This window comes from Glycine max, chromosome 2, assembly GCF_000004515.6.
Source record: "Glycine max cultivar Williams 82 chromosome 2, Glycine_max_v4.0, whole genome shotgun sequence".
NCBI lineage: Eukaryota > Viridiplantae > Streptophyta > Magnoliopsida > Fabales > Fabaceae > Glycine > Glycine max.
Genome location: NC_016089.4, coordinates 6,822,056 through 6,838,456, shown reverse-complemented (window position 1 = coordinate 6,838,456; position 16,401 = coordinate 6,822,056). Strand labels below are relative to the sequence as shown.

At 30.2% G+C, this 16,401-nt stretch overlaps 3 protein-coding genes and 2 non-coding genes across 5 annotated transcripts; 3 read left to right on the top strand and 2 right to left on the bottom strand.

Moving 5' to 3' along the window:
• Positions 1-2,103: 2,103 nt before the first annotated feature.
• On the bottom strand, positions 2,104-3,623 carry LOC100803782 (F-box/kelch-repeat protein At3g23880). The gene has a single exon (XM_041011506.1). It carries the CDS (start codon positions 3,324-3,326, stop codon positions 2,646-2,648), a length of 681 nt encoding a protein of 226 aa, XP_040867440.1. The 5' UTR covers positions 3,327-3,623; the 3' UTR covers positions 2,104-2,645.
• Positions 3,624-4,812: 1,189 nt separating this feature from the next.
• Positions 4,813-4,885, top strand: TRNAR-UCU (transfer RNA arginine (anticodon UCU)). The gene has a single exon. It is a non-coding gene; the product is annotated as a tRNA-Arg (tRNA).
• A 1,461-nt stretch (positions 4,886-6,346) lies between these two features.
• On the top strand, positions 6,347-6,419 carry TRNAR-UCU (transfer RNA arginine (anticodon UCU)). The gene has a single exon. It is a non-coding gene; the product is annotated as a tRNA-Arg (tRNA).
• Positions 6,420-10,284: 3,865 nt separating this feature from the next.
• On the top strand, positions 10,285-10,995 carry LOC100306191 (uncharacterized). Its single transcript, XM_003518492.5, has one exon. It carries the CDS (start codon positions 10,416-10,418, stop codon positions 10,674-10,676), a length of 261 nt encoding a protein of 86 aa, XP_003518540.1. The 5' UTR covers positions 10,285-10,415; the 3' UTR covers positions 10,677-10,995.
• A 3,216-nt stretch (positions 10,996-14,211) lies between these two features.
• Positions 14,212-16,132, bottom strand: LOC100804460 (light-harvesting complex-like protein OHP2, chloroplastic). The gene is made up of 2 exons (XM_003518485.5): positions 15,262-16,132; positions 14,212-14,476 (listed from the first exon to the last, which is right to left on the bottom strand). The coding sequence occupies exons 1-2, from the start codon at positions 15,693-15,695 to the stop codon at positions 14,362-14,364; spliced, it is 549 nt and encodes a 182-aa protein (XP_003518533.1). The 5' UTR covers positions 15,696-16,132; the 3' UTR covers positions 14,212-14,361.
• Between the last annotated feature and the right edge of the window lie 269 nt (positions 16,133-16,401).

Here is a 16,401-nt window from a genome sequence, read left to right as displayed (position 1 = left end):
TCGTATAAATTACCCCTATGGCCTCCTGTCCAGAGCATGAATTGCATGCATAGTCCATATAAAACTGCATCTTGCACATTTCCCTATCAGTGTGTTTCCAACAATGAGATAAATTTTCACTTTTTTGCTAGATTAGTCTTCAATTAATAAAAGTATGCATTGCAAATTTGGAAGCATGCCTAAGAATGTGTTAATATGTTGGCTGTGTCATGCTATCATGTCAAACTTCTTCCATTTCCTTCTCCATATACACTAATGTGTTCCAACGACAGAGTGGTAAACTGAAAATTACTTTCTTAATTACCTAGTAAACTACATCTTCTCTCTTGCCATTGTACTTTACAACAAAGAACTAATCACCACCTTGGTAATTCAGGAAGTTAATAAAGATACAGGCTGATGATGGTTCATGTTCTCTTTGTACTAAAGCCAAATGATTATTCATCAACTTACAAATTAATGAAGTTACTAAGACTTGGACTATCATGATTCATGCCAAAGGCAAGTAAAAAACTGGAATTGGTGTGGCATCTTGCACCATTCTTGTCACCCTAATGAGGAAAGGGATAAAGCTTTAGTAGTTATTGTAAAGAAAGTTAATCATTTCATTATGATATTAGTCATTGTACCTCTAAGATTTTGGATCAACTGAGAGAACAACTAGCACCAGCTTGTTCAGTAATTCTCTGTCAGAATACAGGAAAACATTACATGCTTACTCACAATATACAAAATTGGCCAAGCAACTAAGCAACAAACCCAAAACTATGTCCAAACAAGATCAACAGAAACTTTTTTAAGTTACACCCAAAAGGCGCCACCACTTGCTTATACATTTGTTTTAAATGCTGAGATAACTTTTCGATCTTAAAACTAAGAAATACTTAAGAAATGTATAAAAATGACACACAAAAAGAAAGGTTTTAATTTTGGGTGTATTATTTTCCGCCTTGAATTTAACCACCAGTTGAAGAAGAACGAGTCAAAGAAGAGATGCAGACAGCGACTATTTGCTGACAATTATATTACTACTTCATGAAAATGGTGTGCATTCTCAGGTTAGCACAACCAAATGAAACAACATATCAAGCTTAGACAAACCAACTTAAAATGCACAGAATAAGAACCTAACAAAAACCTAAGCCATAAACAAGATATAATACTGAAGCAGAAACCTATAAAGAATTAAGCTGCTGTAGGTAACATATGTTAATAACCATTTCTTTCAAAAGGTAGACCTTTCTGTGTCAAATGCTCCAAAATTAAATGTATAAACCATAACTAGGTGAATGATCCTAACGAATGTACAATGAATACATATCATCACCAACCACCATACCCAAGTTAGCATCAATTTGATGCTCCCACTGCATCACTGTCATATTCATGGAAGAGATAGCAAGAAAAATAAGCTCATAGATTCATAAGCTTTAAATAGAAGAAATGGAGTGAGAAGAACCAACCCAGGCATAATCGCCCTATTGGTGCCATACTGCCATTGACAATAATGCCAGAATAGTATCTACACAATATGTTTTCCCTAGCTAATTAAGACTTAACAGTTGACACAATCAGACCAGAATCTTCACATTCTTTGATAAACTAGTCACTACAAATGGCAAAAGATTAATTATTTTTAGTTTAGCATAGCCTGGAAAAATAGGTAGAGTAATTTTTCTCTGGTGCACTGCTTGGCTACTCGATATTCATGCCAATACATGGAGTAAAAGTGCAATATACTGATAAATATGTCTTCATCAAAGTAAAGGTAACTCATGTGTTAATCAATACACATGGATATAAAAATAAACGCCTTTAATTTGGCATTGAAGCCAAGATTGATAATATTGACTTCACATGTTGACATGTAGCTTAAACTAAACAGGACATCACCATTAATAGTAATGCTGTAAATTTGGCTACATATCATGTTAGCAATGCCATAAATTCACTGTTAAGCCAATGCTAAAACCTGTGAGAGAATGGAAGTATATAAATTTCAAACAATGACAAGATAATAACATCTTGATCAGGAAATGATCATAAACATAACATAATTATGAAACTACAGTTCCATGGATCTGCCTAATACTTTTTCACGCTTTATTATACCAGAGGAATTCATAAATCATAATTCACAACACAAGATCGATGAGTATCAAGAAAATAGTAAGTGTATCAGAAAATATTTCACAACCTAATTCTTCTTGTTTATTATTGTTAATCATCTTCTTCTTGCTTCACTGCCAATTGGGAGATGTAAGTAGGGAGTGAAAGTAGAGACTCAGTATACACAGCCACCTCGTATCCATTTGGACCATTGCAATAGAATCGATGCTCTTGCAAACAATAATCTTAGTCCAAGACAACTGCACTTTGTATTCTTTCATGATCCATATTACTGCGGGACTGTAATACCCCACGACACATAGACTGAGACATTCTCCTAGTACCCCTAGCTGACAAAAACTGAAGTCATAAAAGTACTCAATGTCAAAATCAACTGGCAGAGGTATTTCTGGAAAACTCCTTTCCATTAAATCAAACACAACTATAACATGTATTGATAAATCATAACGAGAAGTGATCCATTGAAGAGCACCATTCAACAGTGACCCGACTCTAACATCATGAAAATAATTCATCTAAGACAAATGAATACCTTCAAGTTCTTTGCACACATTAGCTCTGAGCGAGAAAAATTCCAGGCGGGTTGTATAATCATCTAAGCTTGGGTTGTTGGAAGCTTGAACCACCAAGTAGTCATCTGTTGATGAGTCATACCCAAAACCATAGAGAAATGTAAAAAACCTGACATCCATATCGAATGCAACAGGTGAGTAAGATAATTGTTCATGAACACCTGTGGATGGGTTCCACATGTGTAGACTTTGACAACAATCAAAAAGTACAAACCCCCAACATGAACCTAGGATTCGAACATAATAAGATTTGGTTGGCAGAAAACCGAGCTTCAATGCAGTCGAAGCAGAATCATCGTGAACTGATGCATTGAAGTCTATGGACCGGAATTCACAAGCACGAGGCGTCAAGAACACAAGTCTCTTAGTGTGTGTGGCCATTGGTTCAAAATGTGATATTGCAAAGGAAGGATCAGATATTAGAGAGAGCCATAACCTGCATACACATTTGAAACGGACAAGAGACTTCACTGGCAACCTCAACAAAATTTCAATTATCAATTCTTGTGGTAGAAACACACTCCTAACTCCTCTAAGGTTGTCTTTTCTCATTGTTGGGTGCTTGATTATTCTGCTGCATAACTCATATATATAGAGGAGATAAAAGACGTGATCACAATTCATTGTTCCTTCATTTTTGAATTGGTACTAAACAATTGTTCCTTCTCTAGTACTCGCTTCTTCAGTGTTTAGTACTCTTCCTCGGGTAAAATAATTGTCGAATGGTCAACTAAACCATGAAAGTATGGTATATTGTACACCATAGATATATATAAGTGTTTAACGTATTGATTTTTAAAAAAGATCATAGGATAACACTAATCAAATAAACATGGACGTGACAAAGTTCATTTTTCTGTTGCTAAATAAACCATTGAACAATTTTTGTTGGGTAACACATTGGGTGATGGCAAGAAGCAGTTTGCGGTGTCGTGTCTTGCCTCCGTCTGAAACTGGGTTAACGACTGTTGAAACTTAAATATAGTTAGGACAAAGTTCATTTTCCTGTTACTAAATAAATTATTGAATGACTTTTCGTCAAATATAAAATATTCATATAACACTCCATTATATTATGTATAGGAGATATAATAGGTGAGAGGGTCATTTTTATATGATAATAAGATAAGTAAAATTAGATTATAATAATTATATACGAATAACTAAAATTTAATGTCATGTACATGACTTTCTAAAAATTCACATAATTTGTACATACATTTTAATCTTGACTATTCATAGTAAAAATGACTTTCTTATTAGATATGTCTTCATATATATTACTTATTAATATATAATAAAATAATAATAATATTATAGATATGTCTTCATAACTTTTTATCATATGCAATTTTTGGTGAATAATAGACAATATAGATTAAATAAAGTAAGCGCTTGTTAATTTTCTGTTGTTTTTCTTGTGTTGTATACTTGTATCTGAGCATGTATCAAAATTAGTCTCTTATTGGATATTAGTGATCTTTATTATCAAATAGAAATACATTGGATTATAATTTTTCTTTCAAGATTAATGTCTTTTCTTTTTACTACGTCAACGAGTCCAAATAATAGTTACGAAAGAGCTTTTGCACTACGATTCTTGTCATGCAAGGCAGAGAAACGGACAGAAGGAGTATGTGAAGAGAGAGAGAGAGAAAGGAGCAAAAAGAAAAGAGAAGCAGTAGAAGGAAGACATGACAGAACGTGGGAAAGAAAATGGCGTATGAAAAGGATAATTTAGATTTTTCATTTTATTGTGTAGAAGACAAAAGGTTATTTCTTGATTTTGTGGGTAACATTTTTTTTTTATGTGTTTGTTCTATACCTCATCATTTTGTTTGTTTTGTCCCATGACAATTTTTTAAATCAAATACGGGAGAAATCATTTTGTGTTATCTCGTCCCTTGATTTTATGCGAAACAAACTGAGCCTTAGAATTTAATTTTTGTATAGGGTCACACCTGCATGGACCCAAGCTTTTTTTTACCCTAGTATAAATCACCAAAACCATATTATAAATACAGCAGTAAATGGACATAATGGATATGGTTGTTGATTTATATTATCAGAAATTATAATACGTTATGTTTAAGTGATGTTAAAACAAAAGGCGCCCATGGCCTAATGGATAAGGCGCTTGACTTCTAATCAAGCGATTGTGGGTTCGAGTCCCACTGGGCGTGTTGAGTTTTACTCAATTATATTTTTACTTGTTAACCTTTCATTGTCCACGCAAATACGCAATATTTAGAATTTTAAAATCACTCAGAACAAAAGTTAAAAGCCAAAGGGCATTTGATTTAAAATAAAAAACTGGGATTGTCCATTTATAACTTTTTTCAGAAAGTATCCAATAAAGGGCAGCCATAGTTTCGTGGTACCTTTACAGAAGAAGAAATGCGAGAAATGAAAATTAATTTTAAGTTACAATTCTAGAGTTTACGCCAACAAATGGGTCAATCCATAAGTAATAAATTTATGTACCATAAATATGTGGATTCAATTTTCGCTAGTTATGTGAAAATTTTGTTGGTCTATAATATGTAAATATTTTTATAGATATTTAGTGAATTTTGAGGTTTATTTTTATCTTTGATGAATTTATAAGATTTAACTCACCTAAACTTTTTAATAACAATTATATGATCAGAAAAAAAATAATCTAGAGTTTACTCATAAGATATAAGCATAAAAAATTGTTGCTTTCTCTTGTCTTTTATATAAGAAACAAATAACTACTTTATCAATATCAAAATAAAAAAAGGTAAGTTAGATAACTTAATTAATAATATCATAAATTTAAATTTTATTATAAAAATACCATAAAAAGTAATGGTAATATTTAGACACTGCACACTCACAGTTGAAGAGATTATGTTTTTCCTACCAATGAATGTACTTGTATGATTAATAGGAGAATAAATATATTTACTTGCATGGAGAATGAATGACAACTTTCACAATAAATTAAATAAATTAAGAGTATAAAAAAATTGACAAATAATACATCTTAAAGTAAATCTATGTTTCTTATAATTAGGACCAAAATAATATATTCATTTGTTTTTTATAAAGAAGCAAAAGAGTATGAATATTTTTTTTATTTGTAAGAATCAAATCCAGTATCAAAAAATTCACAATATATTTTTTATAAAGAAGCAAAAGAGTATGAATATTTTTTTTATTTGTAAGAATCAAATCCAGTATAAAAAAATTCACAATAATTCATATATCATATTAACCAATTAAATTATACCACTTTAAGACAAAGAATGAATATCATTTATTTCTCTTAGTTTTCAAGTGTTTAAATTTAGTCTCTCATCTCAAAATTTCATACGATAATTTACATAAGTATAACAAAAATGTGATATATCTTTGATTTATAAAAAAATTAAGCAAAAGAAATATATAAAATATTTAAATTAAAAAATAATCAAATGTTAACAAAAGATGCTTTTTTTATTTTCATTGAATTAGTTTATATATTTTCCCTTTACGAATCTATATAAATCAATAACATATCATATCTCTGTTATATTTTTATTGGATAAAATTGTGATTAAAAAAACTTAATTTAAGTAATTAATAATGCTTTATTGAATTTGGGTAATAATGTTAAATTTAGCCTCTACTTTCACAAGGCGCCCATGGCCTAATGGATAAGGCGCTTGACTTCTAATCAAGCGATTGTGGGTTCGAGTCCCACTGGGCGTGTTTCTCTATATTTTTATTACGTTTTAATATATAACTTTTTAGTTCTTGTAACCTGAAATGCCTTTTTCTTTATAAACAGTATATATACTATATAGAGTTTAATATCAAAATAGATTTTTAACAGTGTTAAAGAAATCAATTACTGTGAGATATGATTGTAGTGTGCAGGAGAGGAAAGGCTTTATCTGCATGCTCAGTAAAGGAGGAAGAGTGGCGTCTAATATGAACCCTAAGAATAGTCATTGGGAAACTTCGTTTCAAAAGATGTTATTAAAATTAATGTTACAAATTATTAAAGTAAGTTTTATTTATTAAATGACTTTCATTTGGTATAATAAACTTTTAACTTAGTTAAATATTTTTTATGGCAAATATATACTAATATGTAAAATGTTAGTTTTATTTTGACTTATCGTATATCTCTTAATTTAGTTTAAAAAATTAAAAAATTGAATAATAAAAAAAAACTTATCTAACACACTCAAAAACAACAATATAAACTATATATTACAGCTTATTTATTAATTAGATTAGAACGGGAAGTATATGGAATTGAACTCAACAACTAAGATCGAACGGGGAGTTTATTATTATTTTATTCAAGATATATTCCATGAACAAGAGGAGGCAATATATATATATATATATATATATATATATATATATATATATATATATATATATATATATATATATATATATATATATATATATATATATATATTTGCGTGTTATATGTAGCATCATGATGTCTGGCTTTTCCGTGATAAAACAATATATCAGGTTCAACCCCTTTATCGAGCACCAACCAGCTTTTATCAAAAGCAAAACCAGGTTATAATATAGTTGCATGGTTGCTTTCTGCATGGATAAATATTAATTCACACTTTAGGAGAAGTGTTCTCATTGGCCTCACTTAATTCATGACGACCCACAATTATAATTGTGATGCAGTTTTTACAATTGTAACAATAACCATTCTATTATGTTTTAATCTTGATCATTTACGATAAAATTTAATAATTAATATTTATTTTTCTTAATCTCATATAAAATCAGTACTCTCACTGTATAAAATAAGATTTAATGTATTAAATTGACCAACTGAACAATTTGGATACATACATTTAAGATATAAAAGTAATTTTTTTAAAAAAAATTAGGACACCGAATCAAAACTTCAAACGAGGAAACAAAATTATAGTTTAGCCTAAAAGTTAGTAAATTATCAAATTAGTCTTTATAATTATAATAATTAAAATTTTAAAATAAAAAAAATATACTCCATTAATTTACATCTATTGATCGTTGTATTTTGTGGCGTTAAAGGAGTCCATTAATTTAATCTCTAACTTTAACAATTATTCGTTTTGATATAATTTTATTCAAATTATTCCCTAACTTCATTATGCATCAATTACTTCCTGATGTCTGGACCAAATCAACTGATAATTGTAAAATTCATGAACTCAATGATTGTTAAAATTGGAGATCAAATTGACTACTATTATTTATGTCAAGGATTAAACTGATAAACAGTACCGTTTTTAAGGACTAAGTTAATTGAAAAATCTCAAAGTCTGAGACTAAGTTTATTTCTATATAATATACTATGAAATAAATTTACTAACATGTTTTTTGGCGAATCAATTGACTAACATTCATAAGTGTGAAAATCTAGTATATTTACTCAGTTTTTGCCAACTTAAGCCTACCCTTCCTGCTTTAATTTATTTTTCTTTTTACAAGATCTTATTTCACACATAACTTTGCTTCTTTTTTTTTTAATGCACACACAACTTTGTTTAAAGCCTTAAAAAAAAAGTTTGTTTAAACTGCACAATCCAAATGATAACATGAAGTGTGAAAAACTGAAAATGTATTAAAGTTTTGAACTGAAAATGTATTAAACTTTTGAGAAAAGATTTAAAATGTTCCAAGTAAAATTAATAGAATTCACTCCTTGGGAATAGCTTAACAACTCTTCCAGTACAAACGTATCAATTAGCTTCTTGTGACTATTGAATAACACGCGCACAGGAATAAAAAAGGAAAAATGTCATGATGGTTAAGATCTTTCAATAGATCCATGATGGTTGTCAAGAACCAGCATGGTCCCTTATTTTGAGAATCTCTTTGCCAAAAGGCTAGCAAGCTTTCCCTACTTTTGGAGTTTGGACTGTATAACAATTGATAAGATGCTGCTTCCATCTTAAACAACTCAACAAATTCCTAGATAAAAGCATGAGGCAAAGAGCACAATGCTCACATATCTCTTTTCATTTTTATACATGTATTCTTTTTCAATTTGATTGAAATATATATCGATAATATAGAAAAAAATTACATTGTTATTTGTTTATCTAATCACATATTGTCATTTGTAAAAATGATTTTTTTTACTCTTATAGTTATAATACCTATTCTAAAAAATCATTCTTTAAAGGTTAGATTACTCTTTAAGCCCTCTATTTTAAAAAAAATTGAAGATCGATTGAACTATTAATAATGTATGAAAAAATTGGTCGTAGTTCTGATAAAGTTTTTCCCACTAATATGAAAGGGAAATTAAACTCATTTTCTCTTTGTATTTTAAAAAAATTCCAATTTGAGAAGATTATGAATAGACAAAATCGACCGACCCATTATAGACACTAAACATTTTGCAGTCTACAGAAATAGGATAACTAAAGGTGTTATTAGGCCAGTTGCACTGGTACTCTTGGTGCCGTACATGTGGGTCCAAATGTATCTCCAAGTGTTTATTCTCTTTTTTTTTTTATATATTTTTTGGTATGACCTCAAATCTACGATAAGTCATGTAGAGACGAAAGTTGGATTTGAACAAAGATCTTTTCAATTTATACATGGATGCCACATTATAAAAAATAAAGTAGAACCCAATTATACATGCTACGTTATAAAAAAAATATCATTTACGCATTGAAGTTGTCCAAGGAAAGGATTTATGATATCCATTCATCAAACATTTCAGAAGGAATGCACAGCCCAATCCCAATTGGTAGTTGTCCCAATTTTAAAACTAAAAATGTTATCAATTTGGTCAATCATATACAGCAGATCATGAATCCATAGGGTAATTTCTGCTATAAGATCTGAAAGCAGAGGGATCAAGGTAATCTTTTCATTGTCTGAATTAAAATACAAGGTCCACGGAGCACTGAGCCACCAAGTTTGACATACAGTGGAAAACGACTCCGTTTTGCTTTTCATATTTAAAAGTGAAAACTAAATGCGCATGTAATAGAACTTGCAAGTGGCAAATAGCCATAATTACTATTTACTAAAATAAGTTCACACTAATAACATTTAAGCATGTGATTAGATGTTTAATTTTCATATATATATATATATAAAAGTTAAGAGAGACTAATTTTGTAAAAGAATATCGGTATTTCTAGCATAATTTTAAATTGCGTCATAATTACAATTTTAACCAAGTCAACAATATTTTCTCATGATATTAAGGATCACAACAATACTGCAATCACAATTGCAATGTAAAATCAAAAGTGATTAGTGTCTGACTTTCAAGCAAAATACCCTAAATTCAACCAAAAAACTAGTCATTAAGTTGAAATGAAGCAAAGTATTGTGTCTTATCTCCTGAATATGAAACACTAACCAAAGAAACAAACCTCCCCTGCCCACAACTAAGCAAGTAGGGTCCCACTACACTACCATGTGAATCCAACCAAATTGTTTCATCACTAGTAGATGGTGGCATACCCTTCCTTACAAGAGGCCCCACCACCCCATCACTCCCATCCCATGCCTCCCAGAACCCTGAATAGTAGCAGCTGTCCAACATCACACATGGCTGCCACCACACTGGATCATCATCATGTATTGTATTGTATTGTATTGTATTGTAGCCCTTCTTCCTCTAAAACCCCACAACCTAGCCATTTAATACAAACATTTCCTGCTTCATGCACTGTTGAAACTTGAAAGTAACACCAAAAACCAAAGGGAATGGAGAAAAACAACTCCCTCCCTAAATACTCATGCTCCTACTCAGAATTTGGGTTCGCTGAACGATCAAACTCTTACAATTTCAACGGGCCAATCCAAAAGGGAAGTGGGTTTTGTGCAGCAAATGATCCAGAGCTTAAGAGGAAGAAGAGAATCAAGGCTTATAACGTGTTCACTGTGGAGGAGAAGCTTAAAACAAGTGTTAGAAACGGGTTCAAGTGGATCAAGGACAAGTTTGGTGACATTCACAGTGGGGTGTGAACTATGCAACGATTGATTAGAATAAAAAGTGGGCTAGCTAGTACTTTGAAGGTATGAAATTAAAGGGAAAGAAAATAGAATGAATATTTTTCTTGTTGTATTTATATATCTTGAGAGGTACTTTTATCAACTAAGATGTTTTACAAAGAAAAAAAAATTGAGTGCAAGATGTTATTAACGGTTTCAAGGAAGAGTTCATGCAATTAGTATGTATCAAAGAAATGAGTGTAGTTTTGAACTCATTTTCCTGTCTTTCGTTCTCTTCTTTAAGAATTCTAGGATATAATTTATGTTCTTCGTTCTAGTTATTATCTCAAAACAAAAAGATTTGAGGGGAGGATTACAAATAAAGCCTAATGTTTTCTACTTAATTAACTTCAATTTTAACACTTATCCTTCTTTCATCTACATAGTTGAGATAGTTGAGACAAGTCTAATTCAAGATTAGCTTGATAAAAAAATCATTAAGCTGGATTCATTAAGAAATTAAACTCATCTTCTTTCCTTAAACTAGACTCATTTATATATCTATATATTAAAAAAGTCTAACTCAATTGATTGAATAAGCGTGTGAATGTTATAATCTTTTGATATTGTGTTGAATTCCTACGAATTAAAAAAAAGACTCAAATTTATATCTAACTCAAGTTGTTTTGAGTTACATGAGTTAGTCCAAATAAAATCAATACACAATTAATCTTGGGATTTAATTTTCATATCCATTATAGGTTTAAGATTTTTACACTATCAATTAATTAAAAATTACTATAAATGTTACTTCTAAAATCATGATTAAACAAGTCTAGAATATTATAATATACAGTCATTTATAACTAAATAACAATTAATATAAAACAAATTATCTTGTTAATACATTGTAAATAAAATTAAATCTTTTATTAATTTATGAAAAAAAATGCTTTTATTAATTTCAATATTGGTTTGAGATTACATAGTCAAAGTTTATTATTTTGAAGTGAGGACAGTTCTCTCTTTCTCTCCCATCTCTCTCTAGATATGTATATCTTTATAATCTTGACTTAATATATATTTTTTATTCCTAATATATATCCAATTTTCAGGTTTGATCCTTGATAAATTTTTTCATCAAATTGACTCTTTGATATTTAAAATTTTTTTTTTTAAATCCCTATTGTCAGTTAAGTAACAACGTTTTCTTTAAATATTTGATAGCACAATTTGTAATGGTTCAAAACCATTAATATTTATTTCAATATTTATTTCAAACTCAATTACTTCTCCCTACACCCCCAATTACACAAACCCTAACCTTCTCCTCACTCCCAAAAACATATTTAAAGCTATAATCTTTAACATATTTTTATGCTTTGAATATCCATTTTAGAATAACATGGTCAAAATTATTGTTTCTCACCCTCTCTTTATGAGCGTGGGTATCATGGGTATTTTTTAATCACTAAGAAGACTAATTATTTCAAGTGACAGAAATGGATCATCAAACTTATAAGTATAACGTTTCTTAACAAAACGTTTTGCCGACGGTTACTCGTTTTTATTTTTTGAGAAGAAAGTTACTCACTTTATTAGTTAACCAATACTTACTTATGTTTATTTGAACTTTATGTTTTCATAAAAAAATAATCTATGCACTGTTTAAGGAAGGCTTATATATTATGTACAGAAAACTGACTTTTATAATAATGATTAAAATATAATTTTAATCCTTTTATGTTTTAGATATATTTAGTTTTATTTTTTATGTTTTAAAAAAGTTTAATTTAATCATTTATGTTTTTAGAATGAGTCAAAATCATCCTTTCAAAATAGTGATAGTTTTTATTTATTTATTTTGGAACGTGAGTTTAAACTCCTTTTTAACTAATTCAGGACTTAAAATTTATTCTATTAAATTCACATAAATGAAAACTATGGAACAAAATTGGCATTTGAATCAAAAAGGGTCAGACATAGTAAAAATTGCATGCAAAATAAGTCTCAAGCAACAACAAAAAAAGAATTTAATATTAGATTTTTCAATATTTTATTTCTTATTTATTTCGCTTTTCATACTATTTTCATTATGTTTATTATCTTTTTTATTCATTTGTCAGTTGATTTCTATAATTTGTATGTAATGTGATCTGATAGAGCAAGTTTATTTTTATCGTCATTGCATTGCAAAGGAAAGATTATAAAAAAGTTAAAACATCATAGATTGTATCCTAACATTCTCCAACAACTGAACACCACTTATTTTAATTAATTTTAGGAACATATAAAATATCATAGTTAATTTCAAACTTGAGCGACTTTTAATTGTGATTGTTATTTTTCCTTTTATTGATGCATGTTCAGTTTTCAATTCTAACTTTTGAAGTAGCAATTTTGTTGAGCTCTAAATCTTAGGTCATATAGTTTGTACAATCACTATCAATAAGTTAAGCTTTTGCGAATTATTGGTTGTAAAGCATGACATTGGAAAAACTTGCGTATTTTCTTGAAGACACTAGTAACATTTTACATCAAGCATCCACCAACGTCTCTTTTGAGTATCGTTAGCTTTTTAGCAATAAGGACGTGGTGGAAATGCTTGAGTTCTATTACTTTGGCTACTATTTCAAAATCTTCATGCTTCTCTTTTCTTGTCTCATAAGCCTTCTCTATTCTGGTGTCTACAATCATATCTTTTAGATGTCATTACAAGAATATTATAATATCTGAGGTTAAGTTTGCATAATTTAATGTTATGTTTGTATTATTTAAGAATGAATTTTTAATTTAACTGTAGTAATTTTTTTCAAATAATACTTATTTGACTTTACACGTGAGTGTAGTGCGAGTAGCAAGTGTTGGTATATATATATATATATATATAAGTACTTAGTAGGTACACAAACAGAAAGTAAAGTTGTTACCCGAAAATGGAGATGGATATAAATATGCAGGTGGATATAAATATTTTTTTTCAAATGTGAATATGAATACGGATACTAAAATACCCTATTTAAACTCTACTCATTGTGATCCTTAACTATCATAGCTTTTTCCATTAAAGATAGGAGAAGCAACATGTGAAAAGCTTGCTTCAGCTTTCATTTCACATGTTTGTTCTTAGTTTTTTATAGAAAACTTTTTTTTCAAGAGAAGAGAAGATATATTATGCAAGGAAGCTTATTAAACTTTTATTCCTAGAATTTAAATATAGAGTTAAGTGTGATAGAAAATTCAAATATCATCATGATGTCAAAAATAAACTGATAATAACATTCTAAGTCTAGATGATAACATTATCTTTATCTTTATCTCAACAACCTAAAAATTTAGGACATAATTACAAATTCTTAATAAAAAAATTATCCATTTTCAACACAAGTTGCGACTGGTCTAACAAAAACCACCTTTTCCGGGACAAGAACAATGCAGTCCCATAAGAAAATAGATGTGTAGTTATTAATTAATTTATGACAATCTTACATATTCGATCTGTTATCTAATGTCTTAACTATAAAATTGTAATGCGTTCGAAAATTTTCAATCTCTAGGGAGTCCAGCATAATGGGAAAGGAAAATCACATTCTTGTGATGTCATCAATGTGAAGAGAAAGCTTGTTTGGTATAAATTAATTACAGAACAAATTACTCAACAGTGTTTACACCAAGAACGGGAGCAAGAAAGTGTTGACAGTATCTTATATTGATGTGTTCATTCCAAATCTACTATTCCAAAATTCGATAGAAGGATCTTTACTTGATCAACAAAGTCCGAACCTGTTGCATACTCTGTTAGCAACCCAACAGCAAAACCAAACATTGCCCATCTGTAGAAATGAAATTACATATTAGTAAGTCAAAATACATCAGAACTTGCACAACAATGGGGATTCAATTAAGTGTGACAGGTATGCAATAAATAGGATGACAATCATTAAACACAAGAAGCTGAGAAGATGATGCTTTGAATCCGAGCTACTTAGATTTCAACTCAATGACATTGATGCAGATAAGTGTGTCAAGTTTCCATATTAACCCTTCAATTGCATTTATTCGTTTTCAACTTGGCCCAAAGAAGCTACTATAATCCATAAAACTTTTATGTTTCCAATCTCCAATAGATTGTGATAGAAAACTTTCACAATGTTATTGAACACAACCCCATCTTATCAGTTGTGACTCTTCACAAAAACCATTCTGAAAGAAAAGTTAATAACAAAATTGTAAAATTTCAGCATCTGACAATGTAAATGTTACTGTTTTCATTGCAAACAACAGTGAAGCTTTTGCAGAACAAAGAAATTGGGTATCCTGAATCCTGAATTAGGCCAATTTTTGGTTATCCTAAATTAGGTATCCTCAAAGCTTCACAAAAAGAGCCCATTTTTTGCCAATTGAATTAGGCCAAAGATAAAAGAGAGAAAAAATTTGTTCAGCAATAACCCTTTATGTTGAGGGAGAAAAGAACACAAAATAATAGAAAGGAAGCAATCAACCAATGAGCTAGTCACAATTATCCAATAGTACCATCATAAAGAAAATGCAATTAATATAAACCCCACCTAAAGAATAGCTCTAATTTTATACTATTCCAATAGCAAAACTTTTTTACCTTCCATTGCTAATCTCGTTTTTCCCAATGAAACCAAAGAAAGGACCCTGATCTGCTTCATCAAGCTTCTTCTGTTTGAAGTACTCCTGCAACTCCTTAGCCTTTTGCCTCTGAAACTCCAATGTAATGACATTCTTATCATCCCCAACAACAGTAGCTGGCTTCTGAGGGGGTGAAGAGGATGGTGATGGAGGCTGAGAAGGAAGTGTTGGCTTCTGAAGCTGTGGAGCACTTGATGATGATGATGGTTCTCTTATTGGGGGTGCCACTGGCCTTCTTATAGGCCCTTCAGCTTGAGAATTCCTTATGGTGACACTGTTGTGAGGCTTAGAAGAAGAGAACCGCAAAGAATAGGATGAACTGGATGAAGTGCAAGATGGGGAAGAGGAACGTGTTGGGATTTTGATGCATGGGATTGAACATGCCATAGACATTTTTTTTCTTCTTTTTTTGTTTGTTTTTTCTTTTTCTCCTGATGCTAACTAACTAACCAAGCTCAGATTTTTATTTTTATTCTGCTTTAGCTTTTTTCTTCTATTGGCTTGGACTTTGTGGTATCTTATCAAAATCAGAGAACAGGTGTATGGATAAGGTATGACCAAGTTTCCACCAGAAAGTGGCTCGAGTTTCAGTGGCAGTTGTAAGTGTCTTAACCACTGAAAGCTGACCAAGAAAGAATGTCGTTTTTTTATTTCATCAGGGTCAGTAGCCTGGCATCATCGGCCACTGAATTTTGTCTGATTTTGGTGTAAATTGTTGTGCTCATACTTAATTTTTCTAAAATAAAATTAAGGGCAGGAAGCAGGAAGCGAGGAGGACTCGAACTCCCACTAGATTAGCGTTCCCACCAGACACAAACAACAGCACCCCTCAATAATCGCAAGTGTTCATACTTAATTCACGAACTTCACTTACACATCATTTGGTAGACTAAAGAAAGTGAAAAAGAATTGAAATAAACAATAAAATTAAGTGAGACTCACATTTTTACTCTTTATTTTAATTCAAACTTTTCTTCTTCTTTTCAATCTACCAAACTCGCACTTAAATGCATTAGCATACTTTTGAGTCAAAAAACTTGTGTATTTATCTAATAATACTAAAAATTAGAAATATATAATTTGATCCCAAATTATTAAA

Excerpts from the sequence above, each read along its gene's own strand:
- LOC100803782 (XM_041011506.1), bottom strand. The coding sequence starts at position 3,326 with ATGAATTGTGATCACGTCTTTTATCTCCTCTATATATATGAGTTATGC.
- LOC100804460 (XM_003518485.5), bottom strand. The coding sequence starts at position 15,695 with ATGTCTATGGCATGTTCAATCCCATGCATCAAAATCCCAACACGTTCC. Across the intron at positions 14,477-15,261 it reads AACGAGATTAGCAATGGAAG|ATGGGCAATGTTTGGTTTTG; the intron begins GTAAAAAAGTTT and ends TCATTTCTACAG.
- LOC100306191 (XM_003518492.5), top strand. The coding sequence starts at position 10,416 with ATGGAGAAAAACAACTCCCTCCCTAAATACTCATGCTCCTACTCAGAA.